We start from the raw sequence: 23814 nt of genomic DNA, 5'->3' as shown, positions 1-23814 counted from the left end.
AGCAAATAGGACCAGAACAGGAGATGGGTAAATGTGAAAAGAGCAGAAAAGTGAATAGTGGGTGAAGGTGGTTGGGGGAGTAGGTGGAAGGCAGAGAGGATACACAGAATGAATGATCGAGATCTACAGAGTGTAAAAGCAGGAGAAAATGAGAGACAGCAGAACGGTATATGGAGAAACTGAGCTGGTGTGAGTCAAATGGATGATAAGGGGAGAAGGAGGGTGTGGCGGAAAGGACAAAAGAGAATAGGGTGGTAAGAGAGCAGAGGATGGAAAGGAGAGATGACAGAGGGAACTGGTGAAGGGAGACTGGAAGAAGTTGGGAAATAAAAGAGGGGAGAGATTGAGCAACTGGGTGGGTAAGAAAGGAGCAGGAGGCAGATGTGCTCACAGTGAGACAGGAAGATAGACAGAGATAGAGACACAGGCAGCTGGAGGAGGAATGGGTGAGTGCGAAACAGAGAGAGTCAGGGGCAGACATGAAGTGAGAGAGAAACAGGATAAATGCGATGTGTGATGGAGTGAAGGCATGAAAAAAACAGGAGGAATGAAGACTATATAGGACGGGGCAGAGAGAAGGAGGGAGGGAAATAGGGGAGAGAGAGCTGGATAGAGTGACAGGAAGCGGGTTGGGAGACAGGGAGAGTGAGAGAGGCAATGGGAAAGGAAGGAGAACAGGCAATACGGGAGAAATGAGGCAGACCAGTAAAGACAGAGCATGGAAGAGGGGATAGAGTAGGAGACAAAGTAAGAGAGATCAGACAAGTGGGAGAGAATTGGGGGAAAATGAAAATAAATGGGCAGAGGAATTGTCAGACTGACACAACTGTATTAGAGAAATAACAAGATTGGATAGACAGAAAATGTTGGGAGAGAGAGGTAGGGAGTGTAGTGGGCATAACAAGGTCCTCTGCTCTCTTACCACCCTATTCTCTTTTGTCCTTTCCACCACACCCTCCTTCTCCCCTTATCATCCATTTGACTCACACCAGCTCAGTTTCTCTATATACCCATTCTGCTGTCTCTCATTTTCTCCTGCTTTTACACTCTGTAGATCTTGATCATTCATTCTGTGTACCCTCTCTTTGGCCATAAATATGAACTACCTGATTGGGGCTATTAATCTAAACTAATCAGGGTCCTTGGTTGACAGGTATAAACAGGATTGTCAGAGGCTCTGTCCACTCTGAAAGCTGGCTCTGAACAAGTTGGATAGTATCAAGGACTCACCACATGGCAATAAAGGGTGACTTAGTGACGGGATACGTTTTGAGCATTTGGAATAGAGAGAACTGGGAGACAGAAAAAGTGGACGGAGAGCACAGATGAGGAGAAGACTGACAGACGAGAACAGAGGCTCAGAGGGGGAGCAATGACGTGAGGTAGAATGACTGGTGGGGAGCGGGGGTGTGAGAGTGTGTGGAAGTGCAAGATGAAGCATGGGAGTGAGAGAGAAAGCAAGACTGTGATGGCAAGATTAACAAGGGCTTAAAGCGTAAATGAGAGAGACTATAGGAGAGAGAAGACAAAGACAGCAGGTTAGAGAGAGTGTAAAGTATGCGGGAGAGAATAGAGAGTAGGGAGAAAGCCTGGGAGAGAGGGTTAGATAGAGACCAGCAGAGAAAGCACAAGCATTTAGGGGGGTGAGGGAGATAAGCAAGCAGGAAGTGGGCAGGAGGGGAATAGAAAGAATAGGTGGTGCAAAAGGCCTGATAGTGAGCGTGAAACAAAGATGGCAAGTGTGCCAGTGTAGGAGAGATGGTAGCGAATGAGGGGCTAGAAGGGGTCAAGAAGAGCGAGAGAGCACAGGAAATGGAGACAGAGCAGAGTGTGTGCAATAATGGTCTGTTCTGTTTTATTTCTAGATAGGCTTTTGTTTTAAGTCCTTTAAATTGGAGTTTAATCACTGAGTAACAAGCAGGTTGCAGTACATGCAACATTGAAAATTCAAACAGAAATCAAACAGCAGGTTCTGGGGTATCACACGCCAAACACCACATCAGATTATCATACAGGAGGTCCAAAATATCACACATAAATCCCAGAAAAGGCACCAGACATGACAATTCTGGATACATCACTGGAATTAACATCATAGAATCACAAAGTCTGCATGAAAAGCCTATTTACTCCATCATGTTTGGTCTGCCCAAAAAACAGCCACCTAACTATTGTAAACCCATTTTCTAACACTTGCCCCATAGACTTGTGTGCCTTGTTATTGCAAGTGCGCATCTAAATACTCCTTAAATGTTATGAGGCTTTTATTTCTACCATTCTTACAAGCGGTGAATTGCAGATTCCCACCACCCTCTGGGTGAAAGCATTCTTTCCTCCATCTCCTTTAAACTGACCCCTTACCTTAAATCTGTGCCCCCTCATCATTGATCCCTCCACCAAGGGGAAAATTTCTTTCCTGCCTATCTTATCCATGCCACTCATAATTAGATATATTAACTATATCTTGATACATGTGACAATAATGAATCAAATTAACTCAAATTGAATCAACAAGGTTCGGATAGTTTTTCCTGGTAAATCACACAAAAAAACAACCAAACAGGGATGGTAAAGCAAGCCTGAATACATTGAATACTACAGCAAGTTACAGTACATCGATTAATAAACAATGTGAAGGGATCATGCAATATAACCCAATTTATCATGCTCAAAAGAACAGAAGAAGCTTCCCATAGTAGCTCTCAGATCACTAAAGTTCAGGTAAGCATACAAAACAAATTCCAGTCCATCAAATGCTGAACATCAGAATCACAGCCAAAGCACCAGAACAGAGAACATACATGAAGTGCCGGTGGTCACATGATGATCTCAAGAAGAGAGATTAGGCAGTGGTTATCATGAAGTCACATACAGATTATGGAGAACAGGGATCAAAGAACATGAACCAATGCAAAACAGGCAAGACATCAGAACAGGACCCATGCAGCAGTTCCAAGTGGAACATTCAGAATCACCATAACATGGAGAATATGGCAGACAGCGTATGTCACTTAATCCAACACAAATGAAAGATCTTGGATAATGCAGTATCTCCTTGTAGATCGCATTAAAAAGAAAACAGCAGAACAGGGATCAAAGAGCAAATTCCAATACATCACACACTAACATGAAATTTGGAAAGTAAAGCAGGTCACAAGTGATCAAACAATAACATCTAGAAGAGCAATAAAAAAAAGGACATGGATAATAGAGAAGATCTTGGAACATTATACACTGCGCACCAGAACATAAATCTTGTAGACAGTTCATTGCACTTTATACACTATAAAAGGGAAATTAAGCACATCTCATTAATTCTACACATTACACTGGAATAGGAATTATACAGCAGTCTCCACCAGAAAAGATATCAGTACATCACATACTATCAACTAGGACAGAAATCATAAAGCAGATCCCTGTATATCATACACTGTATACCAGAGCAATAAACATTCAGCAGTTCCCAATAGATTACACACTGTATATCTGGTTAGGAATCTCACAGAAGAACTCAGTACATTACACACAATACAACTTGACTGAAATCATGCTGCAGCTTCTAGTAGATTACTCACTGCACAACTTGATAGGAATCACACAGCAGATCCCAGTATATTACACACTATGCTTCAGGAAAGGAACCATACAAAAATCCCATATATTACACACTGTAGACTAGAACAGGAATAATACAACTGTTCCCAGCACATAGACAACACAGAGTGGAGCTGTAGGAACACTGCAGGCCAGGCAGCATCAGAGGAGCTGGAAAGTTGATGTTTCAGGGGGTTGGGACCGTTATTCAGAAATGGAAGACTTCTTAGAAATGAAGAAGGGTCCTGGCCCGAATCCTCAACTTTCCAGCTCCTCTGATGCTGCCTGGCCTGCTGTGTCTCCAGATCCACTCTGTGTTGTCTCTGACATCAGCATTTGAAGTTCTTGCTATCCCTGAGATCCCAGAACAATATTCATTATGCAAGAGCACAGGAATCACAAAGCAGATCCCAATGCAATTCTCACTATGCGTTAGAGCAGGAATCATATAGAGCTTCCCACATTGTTACACACCATACACAAGAACATTAACCTTTTGCATATTCCAGCACATTACACTTCATGTACTAGAATCGCAATCATACAGCACATTTCATTACATTACACAACACAATATACAACAGAGCAGGAATCATACAGTAGATCCCATTCTATTACACATTATGCACCCGGGATCTGTTGTATGGCTCCTGTTCTGGCATGTATTATGAAAAGGGCTGGGATCTGCTATATGAACATGAAACATACAGCAATATTGTATTCATTACATACTGCATGCCAGGATGGGAAACACACATTACATCCCAATATATTACACTTGGCCCATCTTGACAGTAATCATAAAGCAGACAACAGTTAAGAGAGTATGGTCCCACAAAGATCAAAGAGGTTGCCTTCGTGTTGAACCTCAGGAGATGGGAGAGATACGAAATGAATAGTTCAAGTCAGCTTTTACTGTGGAGAAACAAATAGAGGGTAGAAAACTCAACAAAATAAATAGTGATACATTGAAAACTGTTCATATTACAAAAGACGAAGTGGTGGAGGACTCAAAAAACATAAAGGTCGATAAATCTCCAGGGACTGATCTAGTGTATCCTTGGCCATTGTTTGAAGTTGTAGGGTAGGGTGGTGGGAATTGTGGGGCCACTTTTCAGAAATATTTGTTTGATCTATAACCGGAGGTGCCGGACGACCGGAGAGTGGCAAATGTTGAGCCTTTGCTTAAGAAAAGATGTAAGGAGAAGCCTGGGATTATAGATTGTGAGTCTGACTTCAGCAGTATTGGAGGCAAATCTGAGAGATAGGATTTATATTCACTTAGAGAGGCAAGAAATGATTAGGGATAGTCATCATGATTTTATGTGACAGAAATCATTCTCATAAATTTGATTAAGTGTTTTTGAGGAAGTAACCAAGAAGATTGATGACCCCGGAACTGGAGACATTTTTTTTGTGAGTTTCAGTAAAGCTTTTCACACGATTCTGCATGGTAGACTAATTGATGAAGTTGGATTTCATGGGATTCAGCATGGGCTTGCCAATTGGATACAAAATTGGCTTAATTGCAGGAGACAGTGACCGGTGGTAGAGGGTTGTTTTTCACACTGGAGGTCTGATACCAGTGGTGTTCCACAGTGATCAGCACTGATTCCACTTTTGCTTGTCGTTTGTATAAATGATTTAGATGAGAATGTAGAAAGCATGGTAAAAGCTTGTGGATGACACCACAATTTGTAGTATAGTGGACAGTGAAGAAGGTTATCTAAGATTACACAGCAATCTTGATCAATTGGGTCAATGGGCTAGGCACAGCAGATGCAGTTTAATTTGGAGAAATGTGAGGTATTGCATTTTGGTGAAACAAACACAGGCAGGACTTACACAATTAAAACTAACGCCTTGGCTAGTGTTGTAGAGCAGAGACTTGGAGTTCAGGTACATAATTCTTCAAGGTTTACATCACATAATTGATTCATTTTATTGTCATGTGTACTGAAATACAGTGAATTTTTTTGTTTACGAGCTGTACAGGCATAACACAACAAGCAAAGGGTGTACAGATCAAAAATAATTGGAGGTTGCAAGTACAAATTCGGTTACATAATTTGAGGCTTCAGTCCACTCAGCAGTCTGGTGGTTAAGAAGGCATTTAGCCTGCTTGCTTTCATTGCTCAGACCTTTGAGTATAGGAGTCAAGTTAAGGTTTTGCAGGATATTGATCAGGCTTCTTCTGGAGTACTATGTCCAGTTTTTCTCTGCTTGTTATAGGGAGGATAGTATTAAGCTGGAGAGGCCTCTGAAAAGATTTACCAGGATGTTGCTGGGAATGGAGGGTTTAAGTTATAAGGATAAACAGGATAGGCTGGGGCATTTTTCAATGGTGCATAGGAGATTGAGGAGTGTCCTTATAGGAGTTTGTAACATCATGAAAGATAAGGTGATGGCAGGTGTCTTTTCCTAGGGTGGGATATTTCAAGACTAGGAGGCATATTTTAAGGAGAACGGAGAAAGATTTAAAAAGACATGAGGTGCAATATTTTTACACAGAGAGGGGTTCGTGTATGGAATGAACTTTCAGAGGAAGTGGCGAATGTGAGTAATCTTAAGAATGCACTATACACTCTTTATACAGCCCAAGAGATGCATTTGAACCCAGCAGGCCAAGCAGCATCTTAGGAGCACAGAAGCCGACGTTTCGGGCCTAGAACTTTCACCAGAAAAGCTTTCTAGGCTCAAAACGTCAGCTTTTGTGCTCCTAAGATGCTGCTTGGCCTGCTGTGTTCATCCAGCTCCACACTTTGTTATCTCGGATTCTCCAGCATCTGCAGTTCCCATTATCTCTGGTTCATTTGAACCCAGTTGTCTGTATTTAATATATGATTCTTTTCTTTTTTTGACTAGAACACCTGAGTAAGAGACCTGAGCATGTTAATCACCACCTAAGGGAACAAGGATCACAAAGCAGATCCTAATACATTTTTACTATACATCAGAACAAGAGTCATATAGCTCTTCCATTTTGTTAGACACGATGCACCAGTGCTGGAATCACAAAGTAGATCCTGTATATTACATGCGATGCACATGAACAGGAATCTTACCGCACATCCTGATATATTACACAGCCTACACCAGAACTTGAACATTTCAGCAGATCTCAGTACATTACACTTTATGTATCAGAATAAGAATCATGCAGCACATCTTGTGACATTACAGTCTGCACACCAGAACAGTAATTGTAGGCAGCTTCCAATATAATTCTCACATCTGCATGGGAATCACACAGCAAGTCCCAGTATACTCTGGAGCAGGAGTCATATTGCAATCCCAGTGGTGGCATGTCATCCATAAGAACATGAATCATATAGCAGATCCCCAGTATACCACAGCCAGTAAACTAGGCTAGGACATGGATCAAAAAGCACATCCCAATACATTACACATAGTATACGAGGTCATCGATTTTCCAGCAGACCCCAGTACATTACACTTTATATACCAGAATTGCAATCATGCTGAACAACTTTTTACATTCCACATGAGACAACAGCGGAGGAATTATACAATGGACCCTGGTAGATCACTGTGCACACTGTTTGAGAATCTGTACACACAAACAAGAATCATACAGCAGCTCCCACTTGATGAAACACTGCACAAAAATTTCATAACACACATCAGAACAACAATTGTGCAGCAGATCCTAGTAAATTATGCGACATGTACCAGAACAGGAATCACATAGAATGACCCAACAAATTACACACTGCTCACTTGAATGAGATTCACACATCAGACTCCAAAACATTATGCATGACACAATTGGCAAGAAGTTTGTGATAGATCCCAGTACATTATACACATAGACCAGAACAACTAGAGCAGATCCCAGTAAATAAAGCAGATACACCAGAACAGGATCATGAATCAGACCCCATTATCTTACCCACTGTCTACCAGTACAGGAATCGTATAGCAGATCCCAAGTGGTTATGTACCACACACAAAAATAGAAATCATACAGCAGCTCCCAGCACACCACAGGTTGCACGCCAGGACAGGAATTATATCACAGATCCCAACATATTTCACAGTAAAGGCCATAACAAGAATCACAAAGCAGATCCTAGTACGTTACACATTGTGCACAAAGACAGTAATCTCACAACAGATCTCAGTATATTAGTCACTTTTCAAGAGAACTGGAATCACAAAGCAATCCCAGTGCAATTTTCACTATGCATTACAATCTTAGAGTCATACAGGAGGGAAATAGATTGTTCGGTCCAATCAGTTCAAACCGACCGTCATCCTAAACTGAAGTAGTCCCACCTGCCTGCACTTGGCCTATATCCATGAAAACATTTCTAATTGATGTATTTTTCCAAATATCTTTTAAACATCATAACTGTACCCACGATAATAAAATGTGAGGCTGGATGAACACAGCAGGCCAAGCAGCATCTCAGGAGCACAAAAGCTGACGTTTCGGGCCTAGACCCTTCATCAGAGAGGGGGTTCGGGTGAGGGTTCTGGAATAAATAGGGAGAGAGGGGGAGGCGGACCGAAGATGGAGAGAAAAGAAGATAGGTGGAGAGAGTGTAGGTGGGGAGGTAGGGAGGGGATAGGTCAGTCCAGGGAAGACGGACAGGTCAAGGAGGTGGGATGAGGTTAGTAGGTAGCGGGGGGTGCGGCTTGGGGTGGGAGGAAGGGATGGGTGAGAGGAAGAACCGGTTAGGGAGGCAGAATAACTGTACCCACACTGACTTCTTCCTCTGGAAGTTCATTCCACACCCGAACCACTTTCTGTGTAAGGAAAAAAGCCCCTCAGTTTTTTTTAAAGCTTTCTCCTCTCTCCTTCAAAAAATATGCCACCCCCAGTCTTAAATTGATGACAAAAAGACTCCTGCCATTCAACTTATCTGTACCCCTCATGATTATAGAATACTCTAAAATGTCACCCCACAACATTCTACTATCCAGTGAAAAATGTTCCAACCTATCCACTCTCTCCGTTTAACTCAAATCCTCTATTCCTGACAGCATCCTGGTAAATCTTTTCATTATTTTAACTATAGATCAGAACAAGAGTTATACAGCACTTCCCATATTGTTAGGCACCATACACCAGTACAGGAGGCACAGGTAGATCCGATATATTACATGTGGTACATCTGAACAGGAATCATACTGCAGATCCCGATATATTATGCTCTCTAGACATGAACAAGAATCATACAGCAGATTTCTGCACCTTACACACTGTACACCAAAACATAAACCTTTCAGCAGATCCCAGTATATTACACTTTATACAGCAGGACAGGAATCATACAGCTTGTCTCATTGCATTATACTCAATGCACCAGAACAGGAATCATAATTGGCTCCCAGTAAAATTCTCAATACACACATGCATAGGAATCATATAGCAGATGCCAGTACACCACAGGCTGTAATCTAGGACAAGGTTCATACAGCATTTCCTGGGACATAACACACTGCGCAGCAGATCATGAATCTGACAGCAGATTCTAGCACATTACACTTTATACACCAGAACTGGAATCATGCGGCGCATCTCACTACATTCCACATGAAATACCAGAACAGGAATCATACAGCAAGTCCCAATGAATTAAACACTGCACACCTGGCCATGAATCACACAGCAGCTCCCTGTCAATTATGTAATATACATCAGAATAGTGCTCATACAGCAGATCCTATAAATTATGCTATATTTACCAGAACAGGAATCATACAGCAGATAACAGTACACTGCAGCTTGCTCATAAGGGCAGGAATCATACAGCAGGCCCCAGTGTGTCTTGCACTTACGCCAAGAGTAGAATCATGCAGCAGACACCAGATCCCACTAGACCGATGCCAGTACATTACACACTATACACGAGGACGGAATGATCCGGCAATACCCATGAGACCTGATTAGTATTCCTTGAGCTGATCCCAGTACATTGCACACTGAATACCTGATCAGGTACGACACATTAGATCCCACGACATTACACACAATGCACTGGAACAGGAATTGTTTAGCAGATTCTTGTATATTGTACACTATAAAGCAAAACAGGAATTGTACACCATATACCAGGCCACTACTTTGTTCACTATAGGGAAGGAATCATACAGCAAATCTCAATGTGTTACACGCGATACACTAAAACACGAATCATGCAACATATCCCAGAACAATGGTCATTAAACAACAGAACAAGTGTCATGCACAGAATGCAGTACAATATACACTTAGACCAGCACAGGGATCACACTGTAGCTCCCAACAGATTACACACTGCCCATCTGGTTAGGAATCATAGAGCAGATCCTAGCACATCATACAATATATAACAGAACAGCAATCATACAGCAGATCCCAGCAAATAATACAACATGCACAAGAATACGAATCATGCATCAGATCCCATTACATTAAACATTATTTACCGGAATGGGAATGGTGCAGCAGACTCCAGGTGTTTACATGTGACACACCACAAGCTGTACACCAGGGCAGGAATTGTATCGCAGGTCTCAGACCTTATAGAAGTTAATAAAATCACAAGGGGCTTGGACAGGGTGAATAGTCAAGACGTTTCTCCTACAGTGAGGGATTCCAAAACTAGAGGGCATAGGTTTAATTTGAGAGGAAAGATTTAAAAATGTTAACTCTTTGACACAGTCATGCATGGAATGAGCTGCTAGAGGAAGTGGTGGAGGTAGTTACAATTAAAATATTTGAAAGGCATCTGGATGGGTAAATGAATAAGAAAGATTTAGAGGGATCTGACATAAATTGCTGGCAAGTGGGTCTCGATCAAAATGGGATGTCCGGTCTCACAGACGCTTTAGACTGAAGGGTCTGTTTCAGTGCTATCTGACTCCTTAGTGTTATAATAGGAAGTGTATAGCTAACCTGAGTACATTGCATTGTATGCACTAGAACAGAAACTATACCGCAGACCCCAGTATATTGCACACTGTGAACTATAACATGAATCACACAGCAGATCCCAGTACACTTCACATGAAACACCAGGATAAGAATCAAACTGTAGACGTCGGTACAGTGCTTATGATAACAGAATAGGAATTATGTGGCAGTTCCCAGTACATTTCTCCTTAAACATCAGAACAGGATCCATACACATTGCATGTGGACACAATAAGAGGCATTATGCACCAGAACGCAGGACAACACAGTCTGTACTCCAGAATATGAACCTTACAGCAGCACATTACACTCTGTACATCAGGACAGGATTCACGCAGCAGTTCCAAGCATGTTATACACTCTATATGAGAAGAGGAAGCATACAGTAGTTCCCATTACATTGCACACTCTGCACCAGAGCAGGAATCTTACAGAAGATCCCAATACATAGCAGACTGTACACCAGAACAGGAATGATACAGCTGTTCCAGTGTATACATGATGACTGCATATATTGACAGCAATCCGACAGCAGATCTGAGTACAACACTCACATCCCACCTGGAGAGGAATCAACACAAATCCCAATATGTTATATGATATGCAGCAAAACAGGAATCAAAGAGCAGATCACAGTACATTTTATTACATAACTAAATAGGAATCATGTAGCATCCTCTCCAACATGTTTCACACTGAAAACCAGGTCAGAAATCATGCAGTAGATCCCAGCTCCTTGAACAATAAGTACCAGGACATGAATCACACGAAAGATCTCAGTGCATCTAGCACTAAACACCAGAAGAATAATCGGGGAGCAGACCCCAGTATATTATTCACTATACAAAAGAACAGGAATCAGACAGCAGATCACAGTACATCACATACCATACACCAAGAGATGAAAACTCCAGCACTGCCCAGTAGCACACACACAATAGACCAAACCAGGAATGTTAAAGCAGATCACAGTACATTATGTGTAATGAGGCAAACCAGCTGGTCTTCATAGAATACGAGTTCCCTGTTTGGGGCTGTTAATCTGGCCCAATCAGGGACCTGTGATTGATTGGCGAAAACGGCGGATGTTAAAGATACTGACACGCTGGTGCCTGATTCTCTATAAGGCAACACTGGGACTGTGCATGAGCAAATAAATGATGTTTGGATGATAAATACAGACCTCTGTGGAGTATTTTGTTACACATTTTACATCAGTATTGGAATAACACAATATTTTCCAGTATATTTTACACTGTATACCAGGTCCGAATGTCATATAGCAGATTCCAGTACACTAAATACTATACACCAGAATATGAAGCATACAGCACATCCAAATATGTTAGTTACTATACAAGAGAACAGGAATGACTCAGTATATCCAAAAACATTACTTCTGATACCAAAACAGGAATCATACGGCAGATCACAATATATTACTCATTAAACATCAGAACAGAAATCAGACAGCAGATCCCGGCACGTAACACATTGCACATCAGAACAGAATCTTACAGCTCATTGCTGTACATTATTCAATGAAGGCCAGAACACAAATCATACAACAGTTACCAGTGCATTACACACTAAACATTAGAACAGGAATCATTAGACTTCCAAAAGGCCTTTGATACGGTGCCTCACGGGAGGCTGCTGAGCAAGGTGAGGGCCCATGGTGTTCGAGGTGAGTTACTGGCTTGGATTGAGGATTGGCTGTCTGACAGAAGGCAGAGAGTTCGGAAAAGGCTCTTTTTCAGAATGGCAATTGGTGACGCGTGGTGTCCCAGAGGGTTCAGTTTTGGGACCGCAGCTGTTCACCTTATATATTAATGATCTGGATGAAGGGACTGGAGGCATTCTGGCGAAGTGTGCCGATGATACAAGATAGGTGGACAGGCAGGTAGTACTGAGGAGGTGGGGAAGCTACAGAAAGATTTAGACAGTTTAGGAGAGTGGTCCAGGAAATGGCTGATGAAATTCAATGTGAGTAAATGTGAGGTTTTGCACTTTGGGAAAAAGAATACAGGCATGGGCTATTTTCTAAATGGTGAGAAAATCTGCAAAGCAGAAGTACAAAGGGATCTGGGAGTGTTGGTCCAGGCTTCTCTAAAGGTTAACTTGCAGGTAGAGTCCGTGATTAAGAAAGCGAATGTAATGTTGTCGTTTATCTCGAGGGTTGGAATATAAAAGCAGCAATGTGCTTCTGAGACTTTATAAGCACTAGTTAGGCCCCATTTAGAATACTGAGTCCAATTTTGGGCCCCACACCTCAGGAAGGACATACTAGCCCTGGAGCGTGTCCAGCGGAGATTCATACAGATGATCCTTGGAATGGTAGGTTTAACGTATGATGAGCGGCCAAGGATCCTGGGATTGTACTCATTAGAGTTTAGAAGGTTGAGGGGAGATCTAATAGAAATTTACAAGATAATGTATGGCTTAGCTGGGAAGTTGTTTCCGTTAGGTAGGGAGACTAGGACCCATGGGTACAGCCTTAGAATTAGAGGGGGTAAATTTAAAACGGAAATGAGACAACATTTCTTCAGCCAGAGAGAGAGGTGGGCTTGTAGCATTCATTGCCAGTGAGCGCAGTGGAGGCCAGGACGTTAGATGCCTTCAAGGCAGAGATCAATAAATTCTTGATCTCACAAGGAATCAAGGGCTACAGGGAGTGTGCAGGGAAGTGGAGTTGAAATGCCCATCAGCCATGATTTAAATGGTGGAGTGGACTTGATGGGCCAAATGGCCTTACTTTCACTCCTATGTCTTATGGTCTTATAGTCTTATAAAAGTGACATTCCAGTACATTACCCACTGTACAAAACATCAGACCGCAGTATGTCACATACACCAGGGCATAAATCATACAGTTGATCCCAGTATAATGCACACTGTACAACTGTACAGATTAGATTACCTACAGTATGGAAACAGGCCCTTTGGCCCAACAAGTCCACACCACCTCTTGAAGCATTTCACCCAGACCCATCTCCCTATAACCCACGCCCCCTGAACACCACAGGCAATTTCGCATGGCCAATCCACCTAGCCTGTATATCTTTGGACTGTGGGAGGAAACCAGAGCACCCAGAGAAAACCCACGCAGACACGGGGAGAATGTGCAAACTCCACACAGACAGTCGCCCAAGGGTGGAATCGAACCCGGGTCCCTGGTGCTATGAGGCGTAGTGCTAACCACTGAGCCACCGTGCTGGCCCAAGAACAACACACCAGTTCCCAATACATTACACTTATGCAAAAGGACAGGAAGTATACAGCAGACCATGGTACATTACACAAAACATAGCAGCACAGCAACCACAGACCAAACTACACACTATACTCTACAACAGAGGGCGCTGCTGAGAAGCAACTGAGGAGGATTCTGGGAAGAACTAGCTCAGTCACTAATGGCTGTATTGGGTAGGGTTGCTTGGCAGTTGAAGCGCTGATGTTGTTGACTTGTTTGTCGAGCTGGCTTGTTCTCGTTCAGATGTTTTGTCACCATGCTAGATGACATCATCACTGGAGCCTCTGATGGAGCAATGTTATTCTACTCCACTTGGAATTTATACTGCCTGGTCCGTTATGGTGAATAGTGTCATTTCTGGTTTGGCCTGTGTGGGTTTGTATATTGGGCCAATTCTATACGTTTGTTGATTACATTACGAGTTCTCCACCCGTAATGCAATCAACAAACATATAGAATTGGACCCTATACATGCTTTGTCCTGGTTCAACTTGGATTAACTATCTGCATGCTCATTAGTCATGCTTGTTATGGACCAGACCGAACCCTCTCAAAATGTTTTAAGAAGATAGCTTAAACTCCAACTTTTTCTTTCTTTAAAGATAAGGGTAAGGTGTTGTATTCAAGTCGCAATTTGGTTATTCAAACTTTTTGACTTTAATCAAAACACACTTTATTTTACACTGCAGTTAAAATACAGACACAATAAAGACAAAAGAAAAGTTGATTAACTATAACTCTGTCAAAATACTAAGCAAAATAACATTCATATATTAACTACTACTTACTAACAGTTCCAATATAATGACATTCCATAAATGCACCAGTGACAATGGCAAAATCAGCTGCTTTCAGCTGTAACAGAGAGTAATAAAAGCTTCCACATCCAGATTCAAGGCACCAATAACTACTGAATGCAAAAACTAAACATCTTGATTCTGTGGGAGACTGCTTCTGTTCTTCCAACATATAAAAAAAGACCAAGGCCTCACAAGTTGCTTACAGGATTTGAACAGACCACCTGGTACCTGTGTCTTAACACTCAAAAAAGCAGGTCAAAATAACCTCTTAAACCATTGTTTTGTTACATGCCCTTCACATATTTTATACTTTTTTTCCAACAATGCATTGTGTAATTTTGAGAGAATAGAAGGGAAAACTGTGTGTATCAGTATTCCAAGGATGAGTTCTGCCAGCATGAGCAAATTGTTCTCTAAGGATATAGTTTTAATGTTTCTTGAAATTCTTGGCAAATTGTTTCATGTTCAATGATCATGGATTTTATGATTTGAAGAATTCATTTTGAAATCATTGGGCTATACCTTTGGAGCAGACAGTATTAGGTTGGGCTTGATAGAGCTGTTCAGGATTGTGAGGGGCATGGACAGGGTGACTAAAAAACAGCTGCTCCCCTCAGAGAAAACATCAAGTACAAAGGGACACAGTTTTCAAATGAAAAGCAGGAAGTTTAAACGGGATTTGGGAAAAGCCTTTTCCTTGAAAATTTGTTGGTAGCGGAGTGAGAAGTAAGGCATTAGTTCGAGATGCTTTAATGAGCAGTGACACAACAAAAAGTACAGGTAAACTTAGATAAAGTCCCTTTGACATTCTTCTTTAGTCTTAAAACATTTGAGATGGAAGTCAGGGCAGTGGCATGTTCCTCCTGCAGGATGTGGGAACTCAGGGAGACTTCCATCATCCCTGATGATTACACTTGTGGGAATTGCACCCAGCTGCAGATCCTAGGAGCAGGAGCTGGAGTAGGATGCAGTCGGGATCATCTGAGATGCTGAGTACATCGTAGTTAAGAGTTTTAGTTCGGTGGTCACAACTAAGGTGCAGGCAGAGAGTAGCTGAGTGGCCTCCATGAGAGGCAAAGGGAGTAGGCAGAGATTGCATGAATCCCCTGTGGCTATTCTCCTCAAAAACAAATGTACCGTTTTGGATACTGTTGGGGGATGACCAAGCAACAGTAGCCACATCTGTGGCACTACAACTGGCTCTGAGATACAGCAGGAACAAGTAAAGGTAAACAGGACCTTAGTGATAGGAGACTTTGATATTTAGGGGTACAGACAGGAGATTCTGTGGCCGCAGACGTGTTGCTTCCCGGGTGCCAAGATTCATGATGTCTCAGAGTGGCTGCAGAATACTCTCAAAGGGGAGCATGAGCAGCCAGAAGTCATTGTGCATGTTGGCACAAATGACACGGGTAGGGATAGGTATGAGGTATGGCGGAATGATAATAGAGAGCAAGGAAAAATGTTTAAAACCAGGACTTTGATGGTGGTAATCGTCGGATTATATCCAGTGCAACATGCAAGTGGAACAGGAGGATATATCAGATGAATGAATAGCTAAAGATTTGGTGCAGGGTCAGGGAGTCAGATTCCTGGATCATTGGAGATAATGGGAACTGCAGATGCTGGAGAATTCCAAGATAATAAAATGTGAGGCTGGATGAACACAGCAGGCCAAGCAGCATCTCAGGAGCACAAAAGCTGATGTTTCGGGCCTAGACCCTTCATCAGAGAGGGGGATGGGGAGAGGGAACTGGAATAAATAGGGAGAGAAGGGGAGGCGGACCAAAGATGGAGAGTAAAGAAGATAGGTGGAGAGAGTGTAGGTGGGGAGGTAGGGAGGGGATAGGTCAGTCCAGGGAAGACGGACAGGTCAAGGAGGTGGGATGAGGTTAGTAGGTAGCTGGGGGTGCAGCTTGAGGTGGGAGGAAGGGATGGGTGAGAGGAAGAACCGGTTAGGGAGGCAGAGACAGGTTGGACTGGTTTTGGGATGCAGTGGGTGGGGGGGAAGAGCTGGGCTGGTTGTGTGGTGCAGTGGGGGGAGGGGACGAACTGGGCTGGTTTAGGGATGCAGTAGGGGAAGGGGAGATTTTGAAACTGGTAAAGTCCACATTGATACCATATGGCTGCAGGGTTCCCAGGCGGAATATGAGTTGCTGTTCCTGCAACCTTCAGGTGGCATCATTGTGGCACTGCAGGAGGCCCATGATGGACATGTCATCTAGAGAATGGGAGGGGGAGTAGAAATGGTTTGCGACTGGGAGGTGCAGTTGTTTGTTGCGAACGGAGCGGAGGTGTTCTGCAAAGCGGTCCCCAAGCCTCCGCTTGGTTTCCCCAATGTAGAGGAAGCCGCACCGGGTACAGTGGATGCAGTATACCACGGTAGGGTTTAAACTAGATTAGCAGGGTGGGTTTGGTGGTGGTGGGATCTTCACCAGCAGTGAGGCAACTGTGAGGAGATGCAATCATCAGAAAAAGCAAGTTGACGAGACAGGTAAGACTGGAACTGGACAGGGGGTGAGGAATGGCTGTTGTGTTAAATTGCACTTATTTCAATGCAAAAGGGCTGATGAACTCAGGTCATGGATGGGTACATGGAGCTGGGATATCATAGCCATTACAGAAACATGGCTAAGAGAGGGTCAGAAGCGGCAGCTTAATGTGTCAGGGTACTGGTGCTTTAGGCCAGACAGAGATGTCAGAAAGAAGGGAGCAGCAGTTGCATTTTTGATTAAGGGAGTTATCACAGCAGTAGTCAGAGATGAAATAACAGAGGGATCGTCCAGTGAGGCTTTTGTGACATTATGGTGTTGTGCTATATTCCCCCAAATAGTCAATGGGAATTAGAGGAAAAAATATGCAGGGAGATTGTGGTGACTTTCAGGAGAAATAGGTTTGTCAAAGTAGAAGATTTTAACTTTCCTGACATTGACTGGGACTGCCAAAGTGTTAAAGGGTTAGATCATGTCAAATTTGTTAGATGTATTCAAGAAGGTTTCCTCAAGCTGTATATAGAGGTTCCTATTCCAGAGGGCTAAAACCCACCCTACTCATGGGAAAAAGGGAAGGACAGCTGGCTGAGGTGACAGTGGGGAGCACTTGGGGACCAATGACCATAGTTCTATTAATTTTAAAATAGTCACTGAAAAGGACAAAACTGATCCACAGGCTCAAATTCTAAATTCAGGCAAGGCAAATTTTGATGGAATCAGACAGGAGTTTGCAGGGGTTAATTGGAGGAGGCAAAGGGATCTCTGAGAGGTAGGAGGCCTTTAAAAGTGTGATAGCTAGAGTTCAAGGTCCATCTGTTCCTCTGAGGGTAAAGTGCAAGATTTCCAGGAGTAGAGAACCCTGGATGATAAGAGATTTTGAGGCTTTGACCAGAAAAAAGGGAGGCATGGCTCAGGAACAGGCAACTGGGTTCAACGGAATCCCTGGAAGTATATAGCGGATGCAGGAGTTTACTGAAGAAGGACATGGGGGGGGGAGCAAAAATGGGGAACGGGATAGTTTTGAATGAAAAGTTAGGGTGAACTCAAAGAGATTCTTTAAGTATGTTAAAGGAGAAATAATGGCTAGAGAGAAAGAATAGGACCCCTCAAAGACCAAAGTAGACACGCGTGTGTGCGACTGCAGGAGATGGCTGATGTCTTCAATGTATATTTCTAGTCTGTGTTTACCATGAAGAAAGACATGAACGCTTGGCAATTTGGGGAAGTTAATGGTGATATCTTGGGGACAGTAGAGGAGGCGTTGGAAGTATTAGAATGCATGAAGGTGGATAAATCTCCTGATCCTGATCACATATCCAAGAACCGTGCAAGAGACTAGAGAAGATATTGCAGGGCCCTGGCTGATATATTTGCATCATCATTAGCTATGGGTGAGGTCCTGGAATACTGGAGGGTTTCTAATGTTGCATCCTTATTCAAGAAGGGTTGCAAAGAAAAGCCTGGGAATTATAGAGCAGTAAGCTTACAGTCTATGGTAGGTAAGTTACTTGAGAATTTTTTAAGGGATAAGATATACATGCTTTTAGAAAGACAGAGTTTAATTAGGAATGGTCAGCATAGCTTCGTGCTTGGGAGATCATGCCTTACAAATGTTTTAGAGCTCTTTGATGAAGTCATCAGGAAGGTTGATGAGGGCAGGGAAATGATGTAGTCTATATGGATTTCAGTAAGGCCCTTGATAAGGTTCGATATGGTAGGCTGCTCTGGAATGTTAGATCGCATGGATCCAGGGAGAGTTGGCAAATTAGGTACACAATTGGCTTGATGGTAGGAAGCAGGGAGTAATAGTAGAATATTGCTTGTTGGACTGCAGGTCTGTGACTACTGATGTGCCTCCGCAGCTAGTTCTGGGCCCATTATTACCTATATCAATGATTTAGATGAGAATATAGGAGGCGTAATTAGTAAATTTGTGGCCGACACCAAAATAGGTGGTATTGTGGACAGTGAGGAAGGTTACCAGAAATTGCAGTAGGATCTTGATCAGCTGGTGAAATGGGCCAAGAAATGGCAAATGGTGTTTAATATAGATGAGTGTGAGATGTTGCATTTTGGAAAGTCAAATCAGGGTAGGAATTTCGTGATGAAAGGTAGGGCCCTAAGGAGTTTAGAAGAACAAAAAGACCTCGGAGTTCAGGTGCATGATTCTCTGAAAGTGAAACCACAGGCAGAAGGCTGTAAAGAAGGCTTTTTGTACACTGGCCTTCGTCAGTCAGGGCACTGAGCACAGAAGTTGGGAAATTATGTTGAAGTTCTACATGATGTTGCTGAGGCCGCACTTCGAGGATTGTGATTGGTTTTGGTCACCTTGCTACATGAAGAATGTTATTAAACTGTAAAGAGTGCAGAAGAAATTTACAAGGATGTTGCTAGGACTCATGGGACTGAGTTTTAGGAAGAGGTTGGACAAGCTAAAATCTTTTCTTTAGAGAATAAGAAGCTGAGGAGGGGGAATCATATAGAAGTGTATAAGATCAGGAGACACATGGATATAGTGAATGCGCTCAATCTCTTTACCAGGGTTCGGGAATCTAGGACTACGGGGCATCAGTTTAAGGTAAGGGGGAAAGAATACATGGGAACCAACGGGGCAAATTTTTTACATAGAGGGTGGTACTGATATGGAATGAACTCTTAGTGGAAGTGGTTGAGGCAAGTACATTAACAACATTTAAAAGGCGCTTGGGAAATACATGGATAGGAAAGATTTAGAAGAATATGGGCCAAGTGCAAGGAAATGGGGTTAGTACAGATGGACATTTTTGTTGGCTCGCGCAGTTTTGGCAAAGGCCTGTTTCTGTGCAGTAGGACTCTTTGACTCTATGATTCAAAGGTTGACAGAGGACTGCCTAGCATGGTATTTGAGGCAGATAACCTCATAACCTTTAAGAAACATGTGGAAAGGCATGTGAAGTGTCATAACTTTCAAGGCTGAGTGTGGTAAGTGGAAATTCATTGGCCTGAAGGAAGTCTTGTGTACTGTATGATTGCATGACTGAGGGTAGGGAGGTGAAGACCATAATGTGTTACTCCATTCATTGCACATGTTTTGGAAGGGGGTCAGCTGGGCAATGTTGTTTGACTCAATGCCTTGAAATAAATAGAACATAATTAAAATAGCAATCAATTTGTCAATAATCATAGAACGCTAGGTATATCTGATTAATTGTAGAAAAGCGGATTTAGTGAAATATCAGTCAATAATCAGAAACACAGTTGTGTACTTAGAAGTTCAAAACATCAGTTGAGATCTATCCATGGCTCAAAAAGAAACTTGTGTTGATGGAATGTTCTCTTGATTTTTGATGTTGAAAGTATTGTTGTGTTTCACAACAGCTGATAGGTTAATAGATGTCCTTTTTAACACTGAGTCAATATATGGATTAATGCATCACTTTCTTGGCTTGATCTTCACCCATAAAATCAACAAGTATTTATAGAGCTTGTAGAATGAATACTTATTTGTCTTGGCCGATTACTTATTCTGAAATTGCTAGTTCATCCCTGAAGGAACAAATTAAATGCACTTATTCCAGGACTTGATGGATATATTCAGACCACTCTTTGATACTGATGTTCACGAGCTATTACAGTTTGTTGAATCTACTCCACCAAACTCTGATCAAAATGGATGCAATCACTCTTGTGTTCTGGAAGATTTAATGTTCAACTGACTATTTTTGTCACAATGAATCTTTAGAATATGAAGACCTGGCCTCATAAGTAGCACATCAGTTTCAATGATAGAAAAAGATTCACTTATCTATCCTGTGGATTGTGTTGACATTTAAGATACAAAATGCCAATACATGTGGTGTCAGATCCTGTTGGTTATCATGTGTGGGTTGCACCATTTAGTGCTAGTTTGGTCAATGTTAACCCCAAGATGTTGATAATGAGGAATTCAGTGATGGCTAATTAAAAAAAAGTTTGGACATGGTTAAGTTTTTTTATTGGAGATAGGGTTTGCCTGACATTTGTGTGGTGTATGTATTACTTGCCACTTTTCAGCCCATGATTGGATACTGTCTTGGCCTTATTGCATTTGGACAGGAGCTGCTTCAGTGTCTGAGTGGTGCTGAACTTTGCACAATCATCAATGAACATTCACATTTCTGGCCTTATAGTGGAGGAAAGGTTGTTGGTAAAGCAACTGGTGCTATTTGGGCTTAGGATATGTCTATTGCTCAATAAAGTTACGATTGCTTATTTCTCTCAACAGCTGGAGTTCTGACAGGATGTCGAAGGTGTGCAGATGAACAGTGAGAACTTTTTCTCCATCTTTGTTATGCACTTTTGTGTTGTCTAAAACTATGCATGAAAACATATCTGCAAAAAAGTATTTTTTTCATGTTTTGATTTTCAGCTTCATTCTTTTTCTCATACCTGATTTGTTTGGAATCTTTAATGGTTGCTGCATATTGAAGGTTGTAGGTATGTGTCTGCAGGTAGCGCTCACATATTAAGAAACACGATTAATACCATGTGCCTTCTTTCTTTATTTTCGCACCTTATCTAAAAGGCAAATTTGGAAAACAAACTGACAACAGTCAACAATAAATCTTTTTAGTTTAAAAAATACAAAATAATACAGAATATTTCCTGTACTTGTCTTCCCTTTGTTCCAGTAGTATTCTTTCTTTTTATTATTTTAAGCAGGGGATGTCTTTTGAAACCATTGCTTTTTTAGAAGTATAGATCTGTCCTTGGACCGTTGTAAACAGCCAGTTGATAGACTGCTGTGTTCATCCAGTTCCACACCTTGTTATCTTGGATTCAATAATATCTGCAGTTCCTATTACCTCTGATACAATTTTTACCTCACTATGAAGCCTCTTCTAAGGATGCCTAACCTGAAGAAGTTACCCTCCTCCCTCCGGACAATCCTCAGTGGATCTCTCTCCCACTGCAACTCTCTTGTAATCTCTTCGGCCTTGAAACTGCTCGACCATGTCCTGAAGCAAACCAGGTACTACAGCCACATCGCCTTCATTGGTACCTACCTACGGAACCAGATCATCCCTAATGGACGACAGTCCACATTCAGGCCTTCCCAATTTAGCGCCAACTGTGACAATATCTACATTCAGAACATTAAGACCCTTCAGAAGCATTTCTCCCTACGACTCCTGAAACACACCCTCGCAGCAATGCGCCGGCATCTCCAGGCACTACAATCAAGCCTAACCCAGCTCAGAGCCTCCATCTCCCAGACCTCGCCTGTTTTTTATTCTTTGTAGGATCCACAACCTGAACTCACAATTCTATTCAGCTTTATTGGACATTAAAAACCGTAAGTACAGTAAACTCACTGGTGCCTGCCACCAAAAACAGGATTCCTCCACCTCCCAAATCCCTCAGCTGTACCCAAGACCTTCCCCACAATGTACCTGCTGCCATTGGCCATGAGGCCACTGTCAGAGGACCCACAGATGACGTCACATTCGCCATCGCCGGGAGCACCACTTCCGGGACAGCGAACGCCATCGCTGCTGAAGCCACCGCCTCCATTTCCGAAGCCAACACCACAGACGCTACTGTCACCGCTGCTGCCACCATCTACCCCGCTCAGCCTACCGCCGATGCTGCTCCGCCCATCATGGATGCAATCACAACTCAGCCCACCGCCAATGCAACTCCACCCCCTGCTGATGCTGATGCAACTCCGCCCACGCTGATGATGACGGAACTCCGCCCACAGCCGACGCTGGCATTGCTCCGCCCACAGCCTCCAGAGCCAGCGGCTGCAGAGGAGCCAGCAACACTGAGCCTTGCCAAGTCTTCACCATCCCCCCAGACCTTCCCCTTCCTGAGGACGCATGGTCAGTCCTCAGTAAAGGGCACACATTTGTCCCGCTCCACCCACACATCAACAAATACCGCTCACTTTTGGGCACAGGGTAGTATTTTCTCCACCTCTGCCTCCTCACTTACTTCTTTAACCGGGAGACTAACCATCCCTCTACTAACCCCTTCTCCCACCTCCAACACAACCCCTCCTCTTGGACATCACCCCAAGGCCTCCTGCCCTTCCTTGACCTCTTCATCTCCAACTGCCGTTGAGACATCAATCGCCTCAACCTCTCCACCGCTCTCACTCGCTCCAACCTCTCCCCCACAGAACGTGCAGCCCTCCGCTCCAAACCCAACCTCACTATAAAACTCGTGGACAAGGGAGGTGCAGTTGTAGTATGGCACACTGACCTCTACATCAATGAGGCCAGATGCCAACTCTCCAACACCACCTCCTCCCTCCTCCTTGATCATGACCCTACCCCCAACCACCAAAACATCATCTCCCAAACCATCCACAACCTCATCACCTCCGGTGAACTCCCACCCATAACCTCCAACCTCATTGTCTCCCAACCCTGCAGCACCGGCTTCTATCTCCTTCCCAACATCCACAAACCTGCCTGCCCTGGTCGACCCATTGTCTCCGCCTCTCCTGCCCCACCGAACCCATCTCCACCTACCTGGACTCCATTTTCTCCCCCTTGGTCCAGAAACTCCCCACCTACTTCTGAGACACCACCCACACCCTCCACCTCCTCCAGAACTTCCAATTCCCCGGTCCCCAACACCTCATTTTTACCAAGGACATCCAGTCCCTTACACCTGTATTCCCAAGCAGATGGCCTAAAGGCCCTCTGCTTCTTCCTGTCCTGCAGACCTAACCAGTCACCCTCCACTGACATCCTCATCTGCTTAGCTGAACTCGTCCTC

General features: G+C 43.1%; 1 protein-coding gene across 1 annotated transcript in view; it reads right to left on the bottom strand.

Moving 5' to 3' along the window:
- The window catches only part of LOC125448482 (uncharacterized), a 48583-nt gene extending 25936 nt beyond the window's left edge, over nucleotides 1-22647 (bottom strand). The window contains exon 1 of the mRNA XM_059641417.1: nucleotides 22519-22647. Coding sequence (XP_059497400.1) covers nucleotides 22519-22647 — 129 coding nt within the window. The remainder of the gene's footprint in view (nucleotides 1-22518) is intronic.
- Between the last annotated feature and the right edge of the window lie 1167 nt (nucleotides 22648-23814).

The sequence above is a fragment of the Stegostoma tigrinum genome, chromosome 41 (assembly GCF_030684315.1).
Source record: "Stegostoma tigrinum isolate sSteTig4 chromosome 41, sSteTig4.hap1, whole genome shotgun sequence".
Classification (NCBI taxonomy): Eukaryota; Metazoa; Chordata; class Chondrichthyes; order Orectolobiformes; family Stegostomatidae; genus Stegostoma; species Stegostoma tigrinum.
Note: the sequence above shows the minus strand (reverse complement) of the source record. Positions and strands in the feature narration are given on the sequence as shown.